Raw genomic sequence first — 25924 nt, 5'->3', positions numbered from 1 at the left:
GTGTTGCCTTTACTCCAAACATATTGTTTGGCATTGTAGCCAAAAAGTTCGATTTTGGTTTCATCTGACCAGAGCACCTTCTTTCACTTGTTTGGTGAGTCTCCCAGGTGGCTTGTTGCAAACTTTAAACACCACTTTTTATGGTTATCTTTGAGAAATGGCTTTCTTCTTGCCACTCTTCCATAAAGGCCAGATTTGTGCAGTGTACGACTGATTGTTGTCCCAATGGACAGACTGTCCCACCTCAGCTGTAGATCTCTGCAGTTCATCCAGAGTGATCATGGGCCTCTTGGCTACATCTCTGATCAGTCTTCTCCTTGTTTGAGATGAAAGTTTAGAGGGACGGCCGGGTCTTGGTAGATTTGCAGTGGTATGATACTCCCCAGTAGGGGCTGCTACTGACACAGACTGGCTTAGATTTATGGGTAAGATGTGCGGTTCACTTTTGTTTTCTATATCTCCTATAGTCACATGTATGACATGATTTGCATAGGAACTCTGCCTGAGATAGGGATATAGTTGCAATTACTGAGGCACTTTACACTGCACTAGGCACTTTCTATGATTGCAGTTATATTGCATGCATTATATTGTGTGAGCCGTTTTTCTTGCCCATTCTGTGACTACAGCCTGTGTTTCCTGTATGTGCACCATTCTGTACTTTGTTTTGTTAGTCTGTATTTATCTAAGTATTTATAATAAAAGTTATTGTTACTATTTTTATACGTTTGTATGGGACTATTTACTCCATTTTTTGCTGTAGGATTGGATTATTGCGGAGTGTCCTTGTGATAGGGAGTTTGTCCAGATGTATAGGATATTATATCCTGGTACTTATTTTTAGGTGATGTATCAGTGGTACTTGTTTTCGTTAATACAGGCCACGCAGTATATAACACAGCCCACGTACTATATAACACAGCCCACGCAGTATATAGCAGCCACGCATTATATAACACAGGTGACGTAGTATATAACACTGGCCATGTAATATAGAACACAGCCCACGCAGTATATAGCAGCCACGCAGTATATAGCACAGCCCCCGCAGTATATAACACTGGCCACGTAATAAATAGCACAGCCCACGCAGCACATAGCAGCCACGCAGTATATAGCACAGCCCCCGCACTATATAACACTGGCCACGTAATATATAACAGCCACGCACAGCCCACGCAGTACATAGACACGCAGTATATAGCACAGCCCCGCAGTATATATCACTGGCCACGTAATATATAACACAGCCCACGCAGTACATAGCAGCCACGCAGTATATAACATAGCCACGTTAGTATATAGCACAGAGATGTAGTATATAACAGAGCCCACGCAGTATGTATCACAGCCCACGTAGTATATAGCAATGTGGGCACTATATGCGTGGTGAAAAAAAGAGTTAAAATAAAAAATAAACATATACTCACCTTCCGAAGGCCCCTTGAAGTCCTGGAGCCTGTGTTCGGAGTACGCGTCAGCTTCTAGTCTCAGGGTTGGTATGCGCACAGGACCTGTGATGACGTCGCAGTCACATGACCGTGACATCATGGAAGGTCCTTCTTGCATAGCATCCTTGGCACCGGAACCTGCCGCTTGCACTGCCGAGGACAGCCGCGACGTCAGAGGGCGAGAATAACCTTTTTTTTATTATTATTCTTATTTGTAACATTAGATCTTTTTACTATTGATGCTGCATACGCATAATCAATAGTAAAAAGTTGGTCACACAGGGTTAATAGCTGCGTAACGCTGGCATTAACCATGTAAGAGGGCTGACTGGAGGGGGGTATGGAGCGGGCAATTACTGCGGGGAGTAAAGAGCGGCCATTTTGCCGCCGGACTGTGTCCATCGCTGATTGGTTGTGGGCGTTTTGCCATGACCAATAAGCGACTTGCATTTCCACGACAGACAGAGGCTGCGACCAATGAATATCCGCAACAGACACACAGACAGATGGAAGTGACCCTTAGACAATTATTTGGTAAATTACAGAATGCTGTAGATAAGAACCTGGTGAAGGTGGGCTTACCTAATCATCGATTTTGGGGGTGACAGGTTCCGTTTAAATCAGAGAGATATTACACACAAAATAGTAAATAAATAACATTTCCCACATGTCTACTTTACATTAGCACAATTTTGGAAACAACATTTTTTGGTTAGGAAGTTATAAGGGTTAAAAGTGGACTAGCGATTTCTCATTTTTACAACAAAATTAACAAAACCATTTTTTTAGGGACCATCTCACAGTCACTTTGAGGGGTGTACATGACAGAAAATACCCAAACTTGACACCATTCTAAAAACTACACCCCTCAAGGTGCTCAAAACCACATTCAAGAAGTTTATTAACCCTTTACGTGCTTCACAGGAACTGAAAATGTGGAAGGAGAAAATGAACATTTAACTTTTTTTGCAAACATTTTACTTCAGAACCATTTTTTTTTTTTATTTTCACAAGTGTAAAAAGAGAAAATGAACCACAAATTTGTTGTGCAATTTCTCCTGAATACGCCAATACCCCATATGTGGGGGTAAACCACTGTTTGGGCGCACGGCAGAGCTTGAAAGAGAAAGAGCGCCGTTTGACTTTTTCAATGCAGAATTGGCTGTAATTGAGATTGGACACCATGTCGCGTTTGGAGAGCTCCTTATGTGCCTAAACCAGGGCTGTGGAGTCGGTAAGCCACAGTTGCGACTCCGACTCCTGGATTTTATCAGGTTCCGACTCAGACTCCGGCTCCGACTCCTACATAAATGGCCAATTCGTAACAATAAATGTAAATTGTTGTAAAATATTAACATCGTGGGTATTCAGTTTCTCACCATCATATAAGTAATCAGACCACTTATAGCAAAAACTATATTAGAATACAATTAGAATATAGCAAATAACTTTTATAAACTTTTATAAACTCTTGTAAGTAAATATGCATTAAACACGGTTATGCAGTTAATAATAAATCTATAAATTTGTCCTTAGAAAAAGTATTGCCTCTGTCAGATCCTCCTTCATGGATGCCCTCAAATCTGATCTAATTATTTTGAGAGCAGAGAACAACCTCTCTACACTAAATTGGGTTGGTGGCAAAGCAGTAACCACTCGGGCAACATCTATGACAGTGTCAGGATACAGAGGAATCGCTTGTTGCACTGTTATTTTTGATGAACGTTCAAATTTCTCAATTTCTTTTAGTGCACATGAAAAATTCTGCTGAAATGTACTGGCTGTGTTCTTTGATGGGGATGACTCTCCTTCTATGCGGGAACGCTTTTGCACGGTCCTTGTGATCCAAACATTTTTCGAAATTAAATTCTTCATCAGTTGATGAGGCTGAAGATGTGGCAGGACAACCAAATTCTTCTTGTTCCTCCTGACTGTTCTGCCACCCTTTCATCCTTACTGCTATTTCAAACAGATCTTCTTTTCCTTTAGTTAGCTATTGATCATCTAGAAGAATCCGATGCATTGGGTCTACATAAACAGCTGCCAAAAGAATGTTATTTTGTATTAGTAGCTCCTCTCTCCGTTTCATTGATGTAGCAATGCCACTTGCAATTAACCCTCCTCTTTGGGACAGACGAAACATCAGGTTCTTCCACTCCTTTAAGAAAATACCTGGAGTTAAGTCCTCTGCTTGTAATTTTTTAGTCACTGTAAATGGGTGCTCTAGCAATTTTTCCAGCTCAGTCACCTGATTCCACTGACTTTCATTTAGCGTCAGTTGAGGGTTAGCCATGTCTACAAGAAAGGTTTTCAGTTCAACCAAGCGCTGAATCATTAAGTAAGTACTGCCCCATCGTGTGGCTTGATCAATAATTGCCCCTTTTCCAGCACGTCTCTTCAAAATTGAGTCAACTTTAGGGGTTCTGGCAACAGTAGCCAATTTTCTCACCTTGCCAATCAGTGCAGCAGCACGTCCTTCTTGCAGACTGTCTCTTATAGCCAGCTGTAGCGTATGCACAACGCAGCGCATGTGATGAATGAAAGAACTTATTGACACAGTTTCAACAAGATCATCTAAACTATCATGTTGCTGTTCATCTGAAGCAACTTCAGTTTGTTCCTCAGTTACAATACTGTGATCCTCTATTTCAAACATTTCTGTGTCTGTGGACTCAGAATGTTCTTCTAGATTCTGGTCACCATCATTACTCTCATTCATTAGCTTAATAGTACTTATCATATTTGAAGCATTGTCAGTTACGACAGAAAGAACTTGCTCTTTTCTAAGTTCATAGTCTTGCAGAACCTTTTCCACCAAGACCTGGAGAAACTCACTGGTGTGATGAGCTTTGGTGTCTTTTACTGCCAATGTCTTGGTAACTATTTAATTTTTGTCACAAACAAATCGGACATTGATGGCAAAAATAGTTCACTCTGTGACGTGTGCAGGCATTTAATTTAAGAAACAAAAAGCGTCCCTTGAGAGTTTAAGTTCTTCCTTTTGTTTAAAAGCTTCTTCGATTACTAATTTTCTAATACTCTCTCTCTCTCCAGAGAAACACCAAGCTTGCGGGCCATTTCCCCATTCAGACACATAAAAGCTGGTCATGAAAATAATGAAATAGGCACACTATCCTTTACAACAAGCTCTATGATCTGTTTTTTTAAAATGTATCTACTGTCATTGTCACAGTAAGGCTATGTGCACACTTTGCGGGGTCCTCTGCGGGTTCTCCCGCAGCGGATTTGATAAATCTGCAGGGCAAAACCGCTGCGGTTATCCCTGCAGATTTATCGCGGTTTGTTTTGCGATTTCCGCTGCGGGATTACTCCTATACTATTGATGCTGCATATGCAGCAATATGCAGCATCAATAGTAATGTTAAAAATAATAAAAATTGGTTATACTCACCCTCTGATGTCCGGATCTTCTCGGCGCTGCACGCGGCGCTCCGGTTCCAAAGATGCTGTGCCGAGAAGGACCTTCGTGACGTTTTGCGACCGCCAGTAAACGGTTAATTACCAGCGATCGCAACTCGGGGGTCAGTAAAAACCGACCCGAATCATGTGTGGTCTCGGCTACCCCCAGCAACCGAGACCCAAGAGAAAATCCGACTCTGGGGGGGCGCTATACACTTTTTTTCACAGCGCCGTTAATTAACGGCGCTGTGGTTTAAGTACCCTTAACTGCCGCCATTAAGAGGCGTATCGGCGGTCGTTAAGGGGTTAAAGCACTGCTTGAAAAAGGTTTGATACACTAAACCGAAATGTCGCCATCTTGGGCTAAATAAAATAGCTCCTTATTCACAGACAGTAGTGTGCTGCTTCCTTTTTTGGAATACTATATCCGTAGATATAGAATAGCAAGGCCGATGTTTATTAATGAATAATATGTTTAATTTTGCAAAACAAAAAAACTGGGAAAAAATGCGGCTCTCGCATCATTTTCTGTGCCAGAGTGGGAGAGCCAACGGCCAGGGCCCAATATTTGTAGCCTGGGAAGGGGGTAATACCCATGGCCCCTTCCCAGGCTATGAATATCAGCCGGCAGATGTCTGCATAGCCTTTATTGCCTATTAAAATAGGGGGACCCAAAAAAAAAAAAAATGATGTGAGGTCCCCCTATATTTTATAGCCAGAAAGGCTATGCAGACAGCTGCGGGCTGATATTCATAACCTAAGAAGGGGCCATGGATATTGGCCACCCCCGGCTACAAACACCAGCCCGCAATCGCCCCAGAAATGGCGCATCTGTTCGATGCGCCAATTCTGGCACTTAGCCCCTCTCTTCCCACTGCCGTGTAGCGGTGGCATATGGGGTAATAAGGGGTTAATGTGACATTTGCTACTGTAAGGTGCCCAGTTAGTCATGGAGAGGTGTCAATAAAACACCTATCCATTACTAATCCTATAGTAGCGAAAGAGTTAAAAAAAAAAAAAAAAAAAGTGTCACGATCCAAGTGTGAATCTGTGGCAGATCTGGTTTTCCTTTGATTAAAACCTTTCTGGTCATCGGGGCTTAATGCTTCAGACCCTCACTAACAAGTTTAAGATGCTGCGTGGTGAGGTGGTACAACATCTGCAGCAGTTGTTGGGATTCTGGGCCTCGGCTCAGGTACAGGCTCAACCAGAACCCAAGATCTCTCCCTGACAGGTTCTCTGGAGGGAGAGATAAATTTTTGGTTTTTAACCCCTTCATGACCTTGCCGTTTTTTGCAATTCTGACCAGTGTCCCTTTATGAGGTAATAACTCAGGAACGCTTCAACGGATCCTAGCGATTCTGAGATTGTTTTTTCGTGACATATTGGGCTTCATGTTAGTGGTAAATTTAGTTCGATAATTTCTGAGTTTATTTGTGAAAAAAACGGAAATTTAGCAAAAATTTTGAAAATTTCGCAATTTTCACATTTTGAATTTTTATTCTGTTAAACCAGAGAGTTATATGACACAAAATAGTTAATAAATAACATTTCCCACATGTCTACTTTACATTAGCACAATTTTGGAAACAAATTTTTTTTTTGCTAGGAAGTTATAAGGGTTAAAATTTGACCAGTGATTTCTCATTTTTACAACAAAATTTACAAAACCATTTTTTTTAGGGACCACCTCACATTTGAAGTCAGTTTGAGGGTTCTATATGGCTGAAAATACCCAAAAGTGACACCATTCTAAAAACTGCACCCCTCAAGGTGCTCAAAACCACATTCAAGAAGTTTATTAACCCTTCAGGTGTTTCACAGCAGCAGAAGCAACATGGAAGGAAAAAATGAACATTTAACTTTTTAGTCACAAAAATGATCTTTTAGCAACAATTTTTTATTTTCCCAAGGGTAAAAGGAGAAACTGGACCACGGATGTTGTTGTCCAATTTGTCCTGAGTACGCTGATACCTCATATGTGGGGGTAAACCACTGTTTGGGCGCACGGCAGGGCTCGGAAGGGAAGGAGCGCCATTTGACTTTTTGAATGAAAAATTGGCTCCAATCTTTAGCGGACACCATGTCGCGTTTGGAGAGCCCCCGTGTGCCTAAACATTGGAGCTCCCCCACAAGTGACCACATTTTGGAAACTAGACCCCCCAAGGAACTTATCTAGAAGCATAGTGAGCACTTTAAACCCCCAGGTGCTTCACAAATTGATCCGTAAAAATGAAAAAGTACTTTTTTTTCACAAAAAAAATATTTTAGCCTCAATTTTTTCATTTTCACATGGGCAACAGGATAAAATGGATCCTAAATTTTGTTGGGCAATTTCTCCTGAGTACACCAATACCACACATGTGGGGGTAAACCACTGTTTGGGCACATGGTAAGGCTCGGAAGGGAAGGAGCGCCATTTGACTTTTTGAATGAAAAATTATCTCCATCGTTAGCGGACACCATGTCGCGTTTGGAAAGCCCCTGTGTGCCTAAACATTGGAGCTCCCCTACAAGTGACCCCATTTTGGAAACTAGACCCCCCAAGGAACTTATCTAGAAGCATAGTGAGCACTTTAAACCCCCAGGTGCTTCACAAATTGATCCGCAAAAATGAAAAAGTACTTTTTTTTCACACAAAATTTCTTTTAGCCTCAATTCTTTCATTTTCACATGGGCAACAGGATAAAATGGATCCTAAAATTTGTTGGGCAATTTCTCCTGAGTATGCAGATACCTCATATGTGGGGGTAAACCACTGTTTGGGTGCACGGCAAGGCTCGGAAAGGGGAGGCGTGCCATTTGACTTTTTGAATGGAAAATTAGCTCCAATCGTTAGCGGACACCATGTCGCGTTTGGAGAGCCCCTGTGTGCCTAAACATTGGAGCTCCCCTACAAGTGACCCCATTTTGGAAACTAGACCTCCCAAGGAACTAATCTAGATGTGTGGTGAGCACTTTGAACCCCCAAGTGCTTCACAGAAGTTTATAACGCAGAGCCATGAAAATAAAAAATAATTTTTCTTTTCTCAAAAATGATTTTTTAGCCCACAATTTTTTATTTTCCCAAGGGTAACAGGAGAAATTGGACCCCAAAAGTTGTTGTCCAGTTTCTCCTGAGTACGCTGATACCCCATATGTGGGGGTAAACCACTGTTTTGGCACACGTCGGGGTTCGGAAGGGAAGTAGTGACGTTTTGAAATGCAGACTTTGATGGAATGCTCTGCGGGCATCAGGTTGCGTTTGCAGAGTCCCTGATGTGCCTAAACAGTAGGAACTCCCCACAAGTGACTCCATTTTGGAAACTAGACCCCCAAGGGAACTTATCTAGATGTGTGGTGAGCACTTTGAACCCCCAAGTGCTTCACAGAAGTTTACAACGCAGAGCCGTGAAAATAAAAAATCATTTTTCTTTCCTCAAAAAAGATGTTTTAGCAAGCAATTTTTTATTTTCACAAGGGTAACAGGAGAATTTGGACCCCAATATTTCTTGCCCAGTTTGTTGTGAGTACGCTGATACCCCATATGTGGGGGTAAACCACTGTTTGGGCACACGTCAGGGCTCGGAAGGGAAGTAGTGACATTTGAAATGCAGACTTTGATGGAATGGTCTGCGGGCGTCACATTGCATTTGCAGAGCCCCTGATGTGCCTAAACAGTAGAAACACCCCACAAGTGACCCCATTTTGGAAACTAGACCCCCGAAGGAACTTATCTAGATGTGTGGTGAGCACTTTCAACCCCCAAGTGCTTCACAGAAGTTTATAACGCAGAGCCGTGAAAATAAAAACTAATTGTTCTTTCCTCAAAAATTATGTTTTAGCAAGTAATTTTTTATTTTTGCAAGGGTAACAGGAGAAATTGGACCCCAACAGTTGTTGCCCAGTTTGTCCTGAGTACGCTGGTACCCCAAATGTGGGGGTAAACCACTGTTTGGGCGCACGCCGGGGCTTGGAAGGGCGGGAGCACCATTTGACTTTTTGAACGCAAGATTGGCTGGAATCAATGGTGGCGCCATGTTGCGTTTGGAGACCCCTGATGTACCTAAACAGTGGAAACCCCTCAATTCTAACTTCAACACTAACCCCAACACACCCCTAATCCTAATCCCAACTGTAGCCATAACCCTAATCACAACCCTAACCCCAACACACCCCTAACCACAACCGTAACACACCCGTAACCCTAATTCCAACCCTAATCCTAACCCTAATCCCAACCGTAACCCTAATCCCAACCGTAACCACAACTGTAACCCCAACACACCCCTAACCCTATCCGTAACCCTAACCACAAGCCTAATCTTAACCCTATTTCAAACCCTAGCCCTAATTCCAACCCTAACCCTAAGGCTATGTGCCCACGTTGGAGATTCGTGTGAGATTTTTCTGCACGATTTTTGAAAAATCTGCAGGTAAAAGGCACTGCGTTTTACCTGCGGATTTACAGCAGATTTCCAGTGTTTTTTTGTGCAGATTTCACCTGCGGATTCCTATTGAGGAACAGGTGTAAAACGCTGCGGAATCCGCACAAAGAATTGACATGCTGCGGAAAATACAATGCAGTGTTTCTGCACGGAATTTTCCGCACCATGGGCACAGCGGATTTGGTTTTCCTTAGGTGTACATGGTACTGTAAACCTGATGGAAAACTGCTTCGAATTCGCAGCGGCCAATCCGCTGCGGATCCGCGGCCAATCCGCTGCGGATCCGCGGCCAATCCGCTGCGGATCCGCGGCCAATCCGCTGCCGATCCGCGGCCGATCCGCTGCGGATCCGCGGCCGATCCGCTGCGGATCCGCTGCCGATCCGCTGCCGATCCGCTGCGGATCCGCGGCCGATCCGCGGCCGATCCGCTGCGGATCCGCTGCCGATCCGCTCTGTGTGCACATGCCATAACCCTACCCCTAACCCTACCCGTAACCCTAACCCTACCCCTAGTTCTAACCCTAGTTCTAACCCTAACCCTAGTGGAAAAAGAAAAAAATATATTTTCTTTATTTTAATATTGTCCCTACCTATGGGGGTGATAAAGGGGGGGGGGGTTTATTTATTATTTTTTTATTTTGATCGCTGTGATAGAACCTACCACAGCGATCAAAATGTACTTGTAATGAATCTGCCGGCCGATTCGGTGGGCGCACTGAGCATGCGCCCGCCATTTTGGAAGATGGCGGCGCCCAGCGAGGAGACGGACCGACACCGGGAGCCTTGGTAAGTATAAGGGGGGGGAGATCGGGGCACGGGGGGGGCGTCGGAGCACCGGGGGGGTGACATAGGAGCAGGGGGGGAGCGGGCAGGAGGACGGGGGAGCGGAGCACAGGACGGAGGGAACCGGACCCCATAACGGAGCACTGGGGGGGCGATCGGTGGGGTGGGGGGGGGTCACTTCAGGTTTTCCAGCCATGGCCGATGGTATTGCAGCATCGGCCATGGCTGGATTGTAATATTTCACCAGTTTTTTAGGTGAAATATTACAAATCGCTCTGATTGGCTGTTGAAAGTGAAACTGCCAATCAGAGCGATCGTAGCCACGGGGGGGGGTGAAGCCACCCCCCCCCCCTGGGCTGAAGTACCACTCCCCCTCTCCCTGCAGATTGGGTAAAATAGGAGTTAACCCCTTCACCCGATCTGCAGGGACGCGATCATTCCATGACGCCACATAGGCATCATGGGTCGGGAAGGGGTTAAGGCCTGTAAGCTATACTTCAGGCTCCACCCTCGTCCATCAGGGAGTGAGGAACAAAGGGTGGGAATCATAGTTTCCCTTCTTTAGGGTGATCCCCAATCCTGGGTCTTCTCCCTGCCGACCCGGTCTCCATCACTACGGTCGGTGGACACGTTTTTTACGGCTCTGGTGCTGGTGTATGGTGATCCTGATAGCGTCACTCTGGCGGAATCCTGACTCCGTAAGATGAAGCAGGGGGGCTGGACGGCTGAGGAGTATTGTTCAGAGTTCAGGAGGTGGGCCACACAGTGGAATGACCCTGCCCTTAGGGGCCATTTTGTGCAGGGTCCGTCCCCAAGGTCGCAAGATACTCTGGTGCAGTACGCTGCCCCCAAGTCGTTGGAAGCCGCCATGTCCCTTGCCATCCGGGTAGATAGGAGCTTGAGGGAGAGACATACACCAAACATGCCCCCGGTAGTCCTTGCTAGGGAGGGGGACCCACCTGAGCAGGCGGACTAACCCATGCAGGTGGGAGGAGTTGTATCCAAAACGGGGTTGCCTTCGGTTCGCCGTGGTGTGGGGGCATGTTTTTACTGTGGGCAGACCGGTCATTTTATAGGTGTCTGCCCAGCTAACGCCAAAATACCTTTACCACCTAAGAAGCCGTGACCCCCTGGTCATGTGGAGGGAGGCGACCAGGGAGTGTATATTTTCTCCATTTCTTCTCCTCAGTGTACCCTGTCAGCTGAAGTAGTGGTTGGTGGGGTAACTGAGTGTATACCAATGCTTGTGGACAGTGGAGCAGGTGTCAATCTGGTGGATGCTCTTTTTGTCCAGACCCATGGCCTGAGGTGTAGGACATTAACTAAACCCCTAAGCATCCAGGCCATTGACTCTGTACCACTCAGCCAGGGGTGGGTGACCCAGGTTGTGGATGATATACACCTGCGTATAGGGAGTCCCTGTCGTCTTGGGGGGAATGCCAACACTCATTGTTTTAGGACTCCCTTGGTTGAAAAAGCACAATCCCGTCATAGATTGGCGGTCAAGGGAAGTGGTCAGTTGGGATCAGTCTCGTGAGGGCTGCTGCCCGGGGGACTATCTCTGCCGTCCTTCTACAACCTACTCCTTCTCCAGTGGGGGCAGCAGAGGTGCTGCCAGGGAGTAGGGGCAAGACAACCCTCACCACATGCTAACCCTGAGTGTCGTAGTCCCCTTAGCAGGAGGGGTCAGGAGAGGGTGGTGGTTCCCTTTGAGCTTGGTGGGGATGTGTGTAGTGACACAGGGGGACGCCTCTGTTGTCAATTCCTCAAAGAATTTTCACAAAGTATGTGTGAAAATAAAGAAAGGTTCAGGTCCAGACCTATGTGTGAATTACTTATGAAGTACTTAAGTGAGTACTTATGGGTGTCCACCAAAAATATCAGGTGGAAGTGTGCTACTGGGACCTGGAGTTCCAGGGTGATTGGGCCATATCGAGTGTCGGCCATTCTCAGCCCGGGGAATTTTCAGTTGGAGTTACCCCCAGTTACGCATGTACACAACTCATTCCCCAGGTCGGCGCTCTGGAGATTTGTGGCGCCTCCGGAGCCTACGTTGTTCGCATTTTCATCAGGCCGCGTTTGCCATAAACCTGAGAGTCAGGTGACTGCAGAGGTGAACTCTGGTGGATCGAGGCATCCTCACCGTAGGTTATCTCTGAGGTACGGTGTTGAGTGTCCAGAGGCCCTTCATTGAAAGGTGGGTACTGTCATGAACCATGTTTGGATCTGTGGCAGATCTGGTTTTCCTTTGATTAAAACCTTTTTTTCCTTTCTGGTCATCAGGGGTTAATGCAGTCCCCCCCCCCCCCCGGTGGCCGCTGGTGTTATTGCATTGCTACTGGGTCAGTTGATGTTGGTGGTAACCACTTGGTTATACAGGTCCTTTTGGAGACCAACCTGGGTGGAGAATGAGCTGGCCGAGTGCTGTGGTACTTCTGCTGAATTCTTATCTGGTGCCTCACTCTGCTTTGCGGTGCATTGCAGCAAAGAAAGCCAAGTGTGGTGTTATTGTTTCTTTGTCCCTTTGTTGTCTTTATCTTCCCCTGTGTTGTATTAGTGCAGCGGTGGGACCAGTGCTCTCACCTGCCAATTCCCTACTTAGGCCTCTTTCACATCTTTCACACTTCAGTCTTTTGGCGTCAGTCTGAAACCACCATTTTCCTCAAACAGCGGATCCGCCATTTTTTTTTTGTGGATCCGCTATTTTCCCATAGACATACATTAGCGACGGATTGTGGCGGATGGTCATCCGTTCCATCCGCCATGAGACGGATCCATCGAAATTTGGCGGACGTTGTCTAAGACATTGACGGACATTGTAACATTTTTTGTCTGCGCCTAATTGGTTCGCGACCACCATTTCCTAGAATGGGTGCCTATGGGCGACGGATCCGTCACGACCGCCATTTCCTAGAATGGGTACCTATGGGCGACGGATCCGTCACGAACCGTCATTTGGCGGATCTGTCGCCCCAATCCGCTATTTTCAATTTAGCATGCTCCAAAAAGTAGATACTTTGCCCAGACAACCCCAAAACTATATAAACAGGACAGGACATACCTCAATGTGCCATCAAGCAGAGAGAACGCAGTGCCAGCAGCCAGCAAGACAGACCGTGCCAGCAGCCAGCAAGGCAGACCCTGCCAGCAGCCAGCAAGGCAGACCCTGCCAGCAGCCAGCAAGGCAGACCCTGCCAGCAGCCAGCAAGGCAGACCCTGCCAGCAGCCAGCAAGGCAGACCCTGCCAGCAGCCAGCAAGGCAGACCCTGCCAGCAGCCAGCAAGGCAGACCCTGCCAGCAGCCAGCAAGGCAGACCCTGCCAGCAGCCAGCAAGGCAGACCCTGCCAGCAGCCAGCAAGACAGACCCTGCCAGCAGCCAGCAAGACAGACCCTGCCAGCAGCCAGCAAGACAGACCCTGCCAGCAGCCAGCAAGAGAGACCCTGCCAGCAGCCAGCAAGAGAGACCCTGCCAGCAGCCAGCAAGAGAGACCCTGCCAGCAGCCAGCAAGACAGACCCTGCCAGCAGCCAGCAAGACAGACCCTGCCAGCAGCCAGCAAGACAGACCCTGCCAGCAGCCAGCAAGACAGACCCTGCCAGCAGCCAGCAAGACAGACCCTGCCAGCAGCCAGCAAGACAGACCCTGCCAGCAGCCAGCAAGGCAGACCCTGCCAGCAGCCAGCAAGGCAGACCCTGCCAGCAGCCAGCAAGGCAGACCCTGCCAGCAGCCAGCAAGACAGACCCTGCCAGCAGCCAGCAAGACAGACCCTGCCAGCAGCCAGCAAGACAGACCCTGCCAGCAGCCAGCAAGACAGACCCTGCCAGCAGCCAGCAAGACAGACCCTGCCAGCAGCCAGCAAGACAGACCCTGCCAGCAGCCAGCAAGACAGACCCTGCCAGCAGCCAGCAAGACAGACCCTGCCAGCAGCCAGCAAGACAGACCCTGCCAGCAGCCAGCAAGACAGACCCTGCCAGCAGCCAGCAAGACAGACCCTGCCAGCAGCCAGCAAGACAGACCCTGCCAGCAGCCAGCAAGACAGACCCTGCCAGCAGCCAGCAGTTATTTTTCATACTGTACTGGTATTTAAAATAAAGAGCAGTGTAGCTCCTACTTTCCAACAAAAAAAAAAAATTGTAATAAAAATTCCACAAAACTGTTCGTAGTATGATTTCAAGATAAATTAAAAACTGGGTCTACATTCAATAAAGGTGTTTGAGGTTCTATATACAAATGCGGAATGCAAACCTTTGGTATAGAAAATGTTATCTGGTTTAGAAAATAGTAACTCTAGGGTAATCATAATTAACATTTTTGGGTATTGGTATTTTAACTTTGAATGAGGGAAATTTTTTATAAGGTTGAAACTGTCTGGAGGAGGGGGTGGGGTAGGTTTACCAACATGCGCATGGCGCATATCAAGTTTGAAGTAGTTTTGGTGTTGCTTTCAAGGAATTTTGGGGGGGAAACAGGAGGTGGAGGGTTTTGCAGCTTGCGCATCAAGCATATCAAGTTTGAAGGTAACAGTTAACACTTTTTTTTTTTTTTTTTTTTTTTAGGGTGTAATAATTTTTTTTTTTGGGGGGGGAATCAAAATGTATGTTGGCATACCAATACATAATCATTCTAATTAAAACTGTGTTTAAATTGGAAGATTCTTAGAGGGACCAAGCAAGGAACCCAAGACAAACGCAGCAAGGACCCAAGACAGACGCAGCCAGGCCCCCCAAGTTTGGAAAACAGATGTAAGTATAAAGTCCTGAAAGCTGTATCTATCCTTTTGAATAGTAGCTTTGAACTCTCTTTATACTTGCAGATTCTTAGGGACCCAAGACAAACGCAGCAAGGACCCAAGACAGACGCAGCCAGGCCCCCCCAAGTTTAGAAAACAGGACCATAATGTCTTCTTCTGGGAGCTCCCCCTCACATCGTCAGCCACCTGAGGTGATTTTTTTTTTTTCTTCATAAATTTTTTTGGGTACATCTCTGGTAACATATGTTTTTGAACTCTATATGTATTTATTCTGTTTTCACAGGAAGCTGAAGCAGAGGGGCTTCCAGAAGGAGACTGGCAGGGTGGAGAAATGCAAGGAGCGGGAGCGCATAGTGTAAGTTTTGCAGAGACAAATCCTCACATAAAACACACTACACCCAACAAACATTCAGCACAGCACATACACAGTACATATGCCTCCATCCAAGCACATAATTTATTTATTTACTTTTTTTATTAGTCTTCACAATCTGGGGCTCAACCTAGAGTTCCTCAAAGCACCTCCCATAGTCAGAATGCTAATCGCGGCGGTCGCCGAAGAGTAAGTTCCTTTTTGGTTTGGTGTATAGTAAACTTTAAAATTCATGTGGTATAATCTTTCCCTTTATAAATTTTTTTTTTTTTTTTTTTGTTAAGGCTTCACAGCGTGCTCAAGAACAGGCTGAGGAAGTGGAGGGGATAGATGTGGACACCCTCATACAAGAGGTTCAAAATCGGAAGCCGCTGTGGAACATGGCGGACCGCCACCATGCTGACCAGTTCATCATCCGACGGCTATGGGAGGAAGTGTGCAGTGCTGTTCTGGAGAACTGGGAGGAACTCGACGCTGGGGCCCAGGATCTAGCGCGTAAGTATTCACACTTCACTAACTTAGGTTAGCATGATTTAATGTGTTGTATAGTAACCAATTTTTGCTTTATCTTTCCAGGTAACAGGGTTATCGTGCGGTGGAGGTCACTCAGGGATCGCTTCAAGAGGGAGTTTAACAAGGAGATGCAGGCCCCGAGTGGATCTAGAAGACGCAGGAGCAGGTATAAATATGCCAGAGCCCTCTCGTTCCTCCGGTCGACGCTGCTGAGCAGAAGGTAAATATTCAACACCACATGTTTTCAGTCAAACTGCTAAAATGTGTAACCTTCAATTTTTTTTGGCAGCAAGGGCAATTGTAATATCAAGATACTATATTTTTTTTCTTCTTTAACAGCACTGTCTGCAGCACTCGGCAGCCTGCATCAGAGTTGCATCCCTCTGGAGCGCACTCTCAGGAGTCCGCCACCAGGGAGCACGTCGACCCCTCTGTATCTGTACCTTCCCTTTTGTGTGATCCCTCGGCCCCATCCACCAGCGCTGGAGCAGCAGGGCGGACTTCGTCACTTGCAGCTGTAGGTGATGAGTTAGAGTTCCCTTTACCCCACCCGTCTGACACTGCCACAACATCTAGACCACCTTTGGGGTCAGGACGGCAGCGCCAGAGAGGTCAGGAAAGGAGCTATGCGCCGGAGTTTTTGCATCTGAATGCAGCCTTCCAGAATGCCATCAAGCTTTTGGGTGAGCAAACATCTGCTGGGTACAATATGCTTAACAAAAGCATACTTGAACTCAGCAGTCCTCTGGATAGGATGCATTCAGATGCAAACCAGTCACCAAGACACTGTTTTTTTCAGTCGGTCCTCAGGCACATGGAAAATTTAACTCCTGACCTGCAGATGCATGTGATGCAAGGCTGCCATACTGCTCTAGCGCAGGCGATGTCCCAAGCCCCTCCACCTACCCTTCATGTTTCAACACCTTTCCCCCCTCAAGCCGCCATCTATCCTCCCGTCCATCCTCCTCCGCTCCATCCTCCTCCTCCCGTCCATCCTCCTTCTACTCCTTCGCCATTCCTTCCTTCCCCTTAGTATTTCCCAGTACCTACCTTCCCCTTTCCATTCTTCCCCTTTCACTTCACCGTTCCCAATCCCACCAACACCTTCACCATACCTCCCACAGTCCACATTTGTACCTCAACTCCCTGCCCAACCTCATGTTTTCACCACCCATTCCACTTCTGTTCCTCCCCGTGATGTCCTGTCCCCCACTATCGATGTGGTCCGCCCTGTCAGCCCCTCCGCTACTATCTCCACCCCAAATTATGAGAACCTGTAAACTTGTAAATAAATAAAACTTTTTTTGGTTTAAAAACAATTTTATTGTCTGTCTTTTTTTTTTTTTTTAACTGTATAAAAGCCACCAAGGTTATGGTAAAAGTAACAGTAGAAAATGTGTAATAGGGTACCGGTACAAAACATACAATACTGCGAGGTTAAAGTCCAAAGGTTTTGTAACAAAACAAAAAACATGGTATATTTACAAGTGTGAAAAAAAAAAATTTACACCATTTCGTACTGCCAAGTCAACTGATCCTTGAGGAGACATGAAGTAGTCTGCAAAATTGTCCCACATTCTGGAGACTGCTACTGGACTGCGAAATCTTGTGTTGTGTTAATCCCGCAAGGTGATTTCTGACACATTATCCTCCAGGGAAACATGTTCTTTGGATAATACAAAATTGTGAAGTAGCACACAAGCCTTCACCACATCATCAACAGTGTCAGTCTGCAGTTTAATTGCAGTTAGTAGGACTCTCCATTTAGCAGTTAATATGCCAAAGGCACATTCCACAACTGTTCGTGCTCTGGTTAAGCGATAATTAAAAATTTTCTTCCTCTGGGTCAGTCCACTACTTCCATAGGGTTTTATCAAGTGTGGTGAAAGCTGGAAGGCATCATCTCCAACGCACACAAATGGTAATGGTGGACCGGTGGTTCCAGGGAGAGGTCTAGGCGGTGGAAAGTCAAATGTCTCTCCATACAAACGACGCCCCATTGGTGAAGTTTTAAAAATCTGGGAGTCATTTGCGCGTCCATACGCACCGATATCCACAGTGATAAATTTGCAGTGTGCGTCGGCTATGGCCATCAATACAATTGAGAAGTACTTTTTGTAGTTGTAAAATTCTGATCCAGAGCCATAAGGTTTGACAATCCTTAAATGCTTCCCATCGACTGCTCCCACACAATTTGGGAACTGGCATATTTCTTCAAAATTGTAGGCAATCTCCAGCCACCTCTCCTGTGATGGCTCTGGAATGTATTCAGCTTGTAAGCAATCCCACAATGCCAGGTCTCTCTGATGATCCCTGAGATTGTGGATATCCCAAGCCTGTACTGGAAATGTAGGGATGAAAACGATTCTCCAGTTGCAAGGAATCTGTTAACAAAAGGAAAAGACAATAATTAATAAAAACTTCAAAAAACAACATTACAGTTATAAGTCTGATGAATGAGAATCATTAAAAAAAAAAAGAATAGCTTACCGAATAGTCACCATCAGACGCTCCACTGGTGATATGGAGAAGCGCATCTGGATGTCTCGTCTCCGTATTGATTCTTCAACATTGCTTAACAAAATTTCAAAATTTTCCGCTTTCATGCGCACATAGCTGAAGAATTTTTCAGGATTTTCCCTCAATTCAATGTACAGTGCGGAATAAACGCCACGGGTCATGCGTTGGGCTGTGATAGGATGGATCCACAGCCTTCTTTTCCGCCGCTGCCGCAGGATGCGCAGTCTTTCTTCCTCCTTGTCTCGAACGATGACTGCCAACCGATTAGCCTCAAAAGTGAAATCCACACATATCTTCACAATATTCGCCAGCACCCCTTCCATCTTTGCCACTTTCTCTACAACCTTTCAAAGATGTGGTGTAAATACACTGTATATATAGTTTCCCAGTAGTTTCCAGTAGCCAATCACATTGAGATCCTCCTTTTTTAAAAAACGGATCCGTCAAAAAACGGTTACAACGGATGGAAAAACGGTTCTAACGGACGCATCTATGTAACGGATCCGTCTAAAAAACGGATCCGTTAGAACGGTTTTCTCAACAATTTTGACGGATCCGTCATGATGTCGGAGCAAACTGATGCCAAACAACTGAAGTGTGAAAGAAGCCTTATAGGGATAGGTGCAGGGCAAGCGAGGGCTTAGGTATCCTGCTCGGCGACAGGTTGAAAAAAACCTGTATAGGGACGTCAGGGAGATCAGGGCACATCCTTAGGAGAGTGCAGGAGATGTCCATTTCCCCGTTCCCTATCGCAGGGCCCACCGTTGTTAAAATGTCCGAGGTGTTCCCTTGTGAGTCTCGCCGCTTTGTGACCGACCACCCGTTGGGTTGTGTCACGCTTGGACAGTCACTTCGTGATACAAAGCCAGAAAAACGGTAATTAGACCTACCGGTAATTGTATTTCCAGGAATCCATCCTGACAGCATCATGGAGGACGTCCTTCTTATCCATAATGGGACAGGAAACACGAGAGGTTAAAAGGACCCTCCCCTACCACCCTTCAGTGATTTTCAAAGTAACATCTGGATGGATGCAAAAAGAAGGTTTATTCCAGCAAAATAATCAGTCATACAAATGTTACATCACATGAGTATACAGAACAACATTAGGGAGGGAGCTAACAGTGCTGTCAGGATGGATTCCTTGAAATACAATTCAATTACCGGTAGGTCTAATTACCGTTTTCCAGGTCACCACCTGACAGCACCATGGAGAAATACCAAAGAAGAATGGTATTTAGGGTGGGTCTGCTGCTTGAAGCACCTTTCTACCAAAAGCTAACTGCGTTGATACTACATCTAGCTTATAATGTTTCGAGAAGGTACTAAGGCTGGACCAGGATGCAGCTTTGCAGATCTGTTCTGCCGAAGGCCCCCCCCCCCCCTCCTTTTCTGCCCATGACTCTAGATGAATGGGCTCTAAGATCATCCGGGGAACTCTTTCACTGCGCTTCATAAGCTAAACTAATTGTAGATTTGATCCATCTCGCAATGGTTGCCTTAGACGCTTTTATATGGATAAGGAGGACGTCCTCCATGGTGCTGTCAGGTGGTGACCTGGAAAAAGTATTTTAATATTCTTAATTTCACCATACTTACAAACACGCCTAATTCCTGCGACGCCCTCGATCGCCTGAAAAAAATATAAAATAATAAACCAACCGTATACTCCCTGTCAGATGCAGTCCAAATAATAACGAGTGTGCCACGACGATCTCCCCTAAAGAGCGGTGACATCAGGAGATGTGACTGCTCTGTAGGCCTCCAGTGACACACCACTGACAGTGCATCACTGAAAAGGTTACTTTAGTTCATTGTCTCGCTTTACGGCAATGCTGCGTGGGAATTTTCCCACGCAGTTGTGCCGCAAGTGACAGTAAGAACTTTACTGTACTCACAGCAGTGGAGGGATACAGTGCGGAAGGACACCTTCTGTCATTGTATCCCGCAGCCCCTGGAGAGTGGTCGCATCAGTTGATGTTACAGCTCTCCACTGGAGATCGTTGTGGGACAATCGTATTAATTGGATTACGTCAGACACAGGGAGTACATTGTTGGTTTATTACAGAGGTGGGGAATCTTTTTTCTGCCAAGGGCCATTTGGATATTTATACCATCCTTCGGGGGCAGTACAAACTCCGCCCACAAAGTACATCCTGACTCTGGCACTGGTTTAAGGACAAAATCTTTCATTGCATGCCCTTCAGTGTTCAGTAGTGAACACTGCATGTGTGTGCTAACAGAGCAAGAAGAAATTAATGAGCTGGTTGTAATCAAAATACAGCTCCCTGCCCAAGAATGCGGTGCCTGAGAATCTGCTCGGGGGCCTGATAAAAGGTTATCGAGGGCCGGAAATGGCCCTGGTGCCTGAGGTTCCCCAGGCTTATTATTTTAGCTTTTGTTTCAGGTGAGCGAGGGCTTTGGGGATTAGGTGTAGATGGCGAGTATGAACTGTATATGTACTGTTTTTTTTTGTTTGTTATTTTTTACCTTCAACACATTGCGAATCCGCATGTTTTTTTCCGCAGCATGTGCACAGCGATTTTTGTTTTCCATAGGTTTACATTGTACTGTGTCATGCCGCCGCTCCCTGCGCCCTGTCATACTTACCTGTTCTCGGCGTCCCAGCGCGTCTCTCCTCCTGCAGCATCTTCTTCTCAGCGCGCACTTCCGCCCTCTGCTGGTCGTCGGGCGCGTGAGCACGCCAGGTTCAGCACTGCGCGTGCGCACTTCTAATCTTGTCTGCGCTTCTTCCCATCCTCTCTATCATCTTGGAGGACCTTCACCCGGAAGTGCTGCGCCGCTCTGGTATGTAAACTGCTTCCGCCTGCCCCTCTGTGCCTGATGATCATTTGTGTTTTCAAGTGCTTCTGGCCGCCCATGGTCCCTGTGCGTTCCTTGTCCTCTGACCTTGGGTCTCTGCTTTTCTTTACAGTGCCGTGTCTGTTTCCTGTGTACCTGCCATGTTACCATCAGTTCCAGTTTCTCTGCGGTACCCCTCTATGCTCCCGTGTCCCTGCCTTGCTCCCGTCAGTCTCAGTGTCTCCGTATTGTTCCCCGCCAGGCCTCTGTCTTCGTCATACCCTCCCGTTCTTAGTCTCTGCAGTTCCCATCTATCCTGACTTCCTGCCGTCATCGCCAGTCCGTTATTTTCCGTCTAGATCCTCCAGCTTCTGTGGCGATAGTCCCTCGCAGGCCTGCCCCTAACACTCCCTGTATAGGGGGCGGTCCATCTGGTCAGCTCGTCCGTGAGGGGTTCATCGTCACGGTCCAGAGGGTTCACCTTTTTCGTTTTTTGGCACGAGTCCTCACATACTGTACACCGCATGGAAAACTGCTGCGGATGTGCAGGGCCAAATCCGCTGCAGATCCGCAGTCAAATCCGCAACGTGTGCATCTACCCTAACTGGTCTGTGGGAGCCATAACTCTTAATGGTTGGTAGGGGATCAAATACTTATTTCTCACAGCAAAATGCAAATAAATTTATATAATTTATATAATGTGATTTTCTGGATTTTATTTTTGATATTCTCATTCATTGTTAAAATTAACCAACCTTTAAAATTATACACTGTTCATGTCTTTGTCAGAGGGCAAATCAGCAAGGGATCAAATAATTATTCCCCCCACTGTATGTGGCCTTATATGGGGCATTATACTTTATGGAGCATTATATGGGGTCCATTATTCTGTATGGAGCAATATATGGGGTCCATTATTCTGTATGGATGTCAAGCAAGGAGGTAGAAACATTGCGTTTTGGGGGTGTTTCTCTGCTAAAGGCATAGGACTACTTCACAGCATCAATGGGAGAATGGATGGAGCCATGTATAATGGATGGGTCTATTATACTGTATGGAGCATTATATGGGGTCTATTATACTGTATGGAGGAGCATTATATGGGGTCCATTACTCTGTATGGAGCATTATATGGGTCAATTATACTGTATGGAGCATTATATGTGGTCCATTATTATGTATGGAACATTATATGGGGATCATTATTCTGTATAGAGCACTATGTGGTGCCCATAATACTGTATGGAGGACTATACTGTCCAGTTTCTGAGCTATAGATATCACTCATGTAATGTAAGAAGTGAACTCTTTGGCATTGTACTATACTTATATTTCTCTGCCGTATCTGTGCATCATGAATTGAGGTATCTAAAGGAGCCCACTGAGACTCTTTCGCCCGGGGACCACGAAAACCTGGAGCCAGCCCTGCTGGAACTGGTATGAAGCTAGCACCATAAGGCTGAGGCTACACAGTAACAAGGGTCATGCGATAAAACGTTTGTGCAACTTGCTGTCACATGAGTATTTCAAAACTCTGATTTTTCAGTAAAGAAAAACAGCACAGCTACAACAAAGTCTGGACAAGTGGCATGTAACATGCGCCTTGCATTGAATTCTATGGCAAGAGTATTACATATGACTTGCGACCAGCGACAGAGTATCCAACACATTTAGAAAACATTTGTGATGCTGTCGAACAATGGAATACGACACTACAGAAAATCATTACAATCAACGTGGTAATGTGTTGCTGCGATTTCAGCATGGTGAAATATGTATAGCCCAAGCCTAAACCAGAGTGATGACCTGCTTAAGCTGGTTTCACATTTGAGTTGGGCAGAACTGCGGCGGGCTGCGTAATTCCTCTGTTAAGCCCCGCCCACTGCCACACCTCTTCCATTCAGCTCCATCTGCATCTGCATGAGTCCTGCGTACAGCGTCGGACTGGAGCACCTTGGGCCCACCAGAGAAAATCATTCTTGGGGCCCACTATGTAGCTTCATAGAAATAAATACAAGACCACCAATTGGGCGAAAAAACGCCCTAATATCAGGGTATAACATAAGGTAGTACACGTCTTAATTATGTAGAAGGGGTTGGGGTAGCCCCCTCATAGAAAATAAAGTAGCCCCCTCATAGGGTACAATGTATCCCCCTCACAGAATATAACGTAGTCCCCCCATAGAATATAATGCAACCAGCCTCAGAGTATAATGCAGCCCCCCCCCCCCCCTTGTCCCATAGGGCATCATGCAGCTCACACCCCCCTTGCCCCATAGGGCATCATGCAGCTCACACACCCCCCCTTGCCCCATAGGGCATCATGCAGCTCACACCCCCCCTTGCCCCATAGGGCATCATGCAGCTCACACCCCCCTTGCCCCATAGGGCATCATGCAGCTCACCCCCCCTGCCCCGTAGGGCATCATGCATCTCACCCCCCCTGCCCCATAGGGCATCATACAGCTCACCCCCTGCCCCGTAGGGCATCATGCAGCTCACCCCCCTGCCCCATAGGGCATCATGCAGCTCACCCCCCCTGCCCCATAGGGCATCATACAGCTCACCCCCCTGCCCCGTAGGGCATCATGCAGCTCACCCCCCTGCCCCATAGGGCATCATGCAGCTCACCCCCCTGCCCCGTAGGGCATCATACAGCTCACCCCCCTGCCCCGTAGGGCATCATGTAGCTCACCCCCTGCCCCATAGGGCATCATGCAGCTCACCCCCCCCAACCCCCCCCTGCCCCATACAACCAGGACTCAATAATTTAAAAAAGAAAAAGCACAATACTCAGCTCTCCTCCTCGCTCCCACGCTGACTCCAGCAGCGACTCTACTCCAATGTCAGGAGCTGTGCTGCTGTCAGCCTCACACACAGCAGGTGCGTGATGAAGTGACGTCATCGCGCACCAGCTGTGTGTCAGCAGCGAGGGGAATCATGGGAGAGGGAGCATCATCTGACGCTCTCTCCCCATTAACGAGCGCTGGGGGGCGCCGTTGGCGCCGGGACCCCTGGCTTACGGCCCCATAGCGGCCGTGTGAGCTGGGGGGCCCCTGAGGGAGCAGGGGGGGGCAGGGGGTCTGCGGGCTCTGATAGCGGGCAGTGTTTTGCCGCAATTTGCGGCAAACGCTGCCCGCTATTATAGTGAAATGAATTCACTCCTCCCCACGCCCATGGGGGCGTGGGGAAGCATGAATATTCATTTCACTTTAGCAGCGGGGACAGGCTTTGGCTTCCTGTCACCCGATGCTGCTCCGCTGGTACTGGGGGCCCCATAGCAGCAGCGTGGTGTGTGCTATTAGCGACACCCCACTTGCTGGGGGCCCCTGGAACAGCGGGGGCCCTAGGCACTGCTGGCACTGTATGCCAGCAGGTGTCAGGGCCTGGGCCCACCGGAGAATCCTCCGGTTCTGCGGTGGGCCAGTCCGACGCTGCCTGCGTAACTATCTTTAACATTGGGTGTACAGGCCATGCGGATGTATGTGGATGCGTCCGCATGCGTCGGTTTGACGCTGCGCCGACCGCAACAAAATGCAACATGTTGTGCTCAATGCAGTTTGGTGCAGCATCAAAACGACGCATGTGGAGGCATCCGCATACATCAGCATGGCCTGCGTACCCAATGTTAAAGATAGGTATGCAGACGTAGGGGGAGCTGAATGGAAGAGGTGTGGCAGTGGGCGGGGCTTAACGGAGGAACTACGCAGTCCTCCGCAGCTCTGCCCAACGCCAAGTGTGAAACCAGCCTTAAACCTTCTGGAACGTGAAGATTTGCCATCCGCCTTGTATGTGCATATAAACTGAACAAACATTGAATTGTTGCTACTGAACTCGGAAAATGTCTCGATAATCTTTAGAACATGACTTCACATCCAAACAAACATTCTTACTGTATGTGATTTAGGATTGTGAAAAACTTCAAAACTAACTTAGGAAAAGAAAAAGAAAAGTTTTTTTAACAACCGCCGATACGTGTTTAAATGGCGACAGCTAAGGGTACTTATTCTCTCATTGCAATTTTAAAACGACAATCAGGAGTAAGGCTGTGGCGCCCCCAGTCAGAAAATCTCAGGGGTTTCAGCTATCGGTTGTAGCGGAGACCCTGGAGAACATAATTAGGGCAGGATTTTTCGATCCTTGATCTCATGATTGCAGTTATTCAAGGAATAACGACAATCACAAAAAAAAGGGTACCACTGTTGCAATTACTTCCTGTCGTGATATACATGTCCGAAAAGAGAAAAATGGGGGCCCTCCTGATCTGTCCCCCAGCCCGGTGTCGCCTTGAAAAAGAAAAAAAAAAAATGGCAGGAGCATGCGCAGTGCACCCGCAAAAATCTACCTGCCGGTACCCAGCAACGATAGCAAATTTTTCCTATTGGTTCTTTTAGAGCACTGTGATAGATCCTATCGCAGAGATCAAAAGAAAAAAAAAAAAAAGTTAATCTATTTCATGTCTAACAGCCGCAAAACATACGGGGTGGGGATTCAAGCACGTCATTCGAGCAAACGCGATATTTGGAGCATAACCGAGCATCTGATGCAAACTGGAGTAGAGAGCCTTTGTGCTCAACAATATGACAACATGATGTTACCAAATTCTGTGATGTACCTGTAGGTTGAAAATGCTCACTATACACCTGGATACAATCCTTGAGGGTAGTGGTTTACAAAATTGGGTCACTTGTGGGGGGGTTTCCACTGTTTAAGCACATTAGGGGCTCTCCAAACGCGACATAGCGTCTACTAATCATTCCAGAATGTTTTACATTTAAAACGGCAATCCTCCCTTCAGAGCCCTGCTGTGCACCAACAAATAAGGTATCGCATGCTCAGGAAAAATTGCACAACAAATTTTGGGGGCCATTTTCTATTGTCACAC

The 25924-nt window shown here is 46.8% G+C and overlaps 1 protein-coding gene across 3 annotated transcripts in view; it reads right to left on the bottom strand.

Moving 5' to 3' along the window:
- LIG1 (DNA ligase 1) overlaps positions 1–25924 on the bottom strand; it is a 572167-nt gene that overhangs the window by 411197 nt on the left and 135046 nt on the right. The window contains exon 1 of one of the 3 annotated variants that reach the window (XM_077250676.1): positions 19128–19260. The exons of the other annotated variants lie outside the window; for them this stretch is intronic. Within the exon in view, the coding sequence (XP_077106791.1) occupies positions 19128–19189 (62 nt within the window). The 5' untranslated portion in view covers positions 19190–19260. Of the gene's footprint in view, positions 1–19127; positions 19261–25924 lie in introns of those variants that run through there. 3 annotated transcript variants of the gene reach the window in all.

This window comes from Ranitomeya variabilis, chromosome 4 (genome assembly GCF_051348905.1).
Source record: "Ranitomeya variabilis isolate aRanVar5 chromosome 4, aRanVar5.hap1, whole genome shotgun sequence".
Classification (NCBI taxonomy): domain Eukaryota; kingdom Metazoa; phylum Chordata; class Amphibia; order Anura; family Dendrobatidae; genus Ranitomeya; species Ranitomeya variabilis.
The sequence above is the reverse complement of the archived record's forward strand: the minus strand, read 5'-3'. Positions and strand labels throughout refer to the sequence as shown.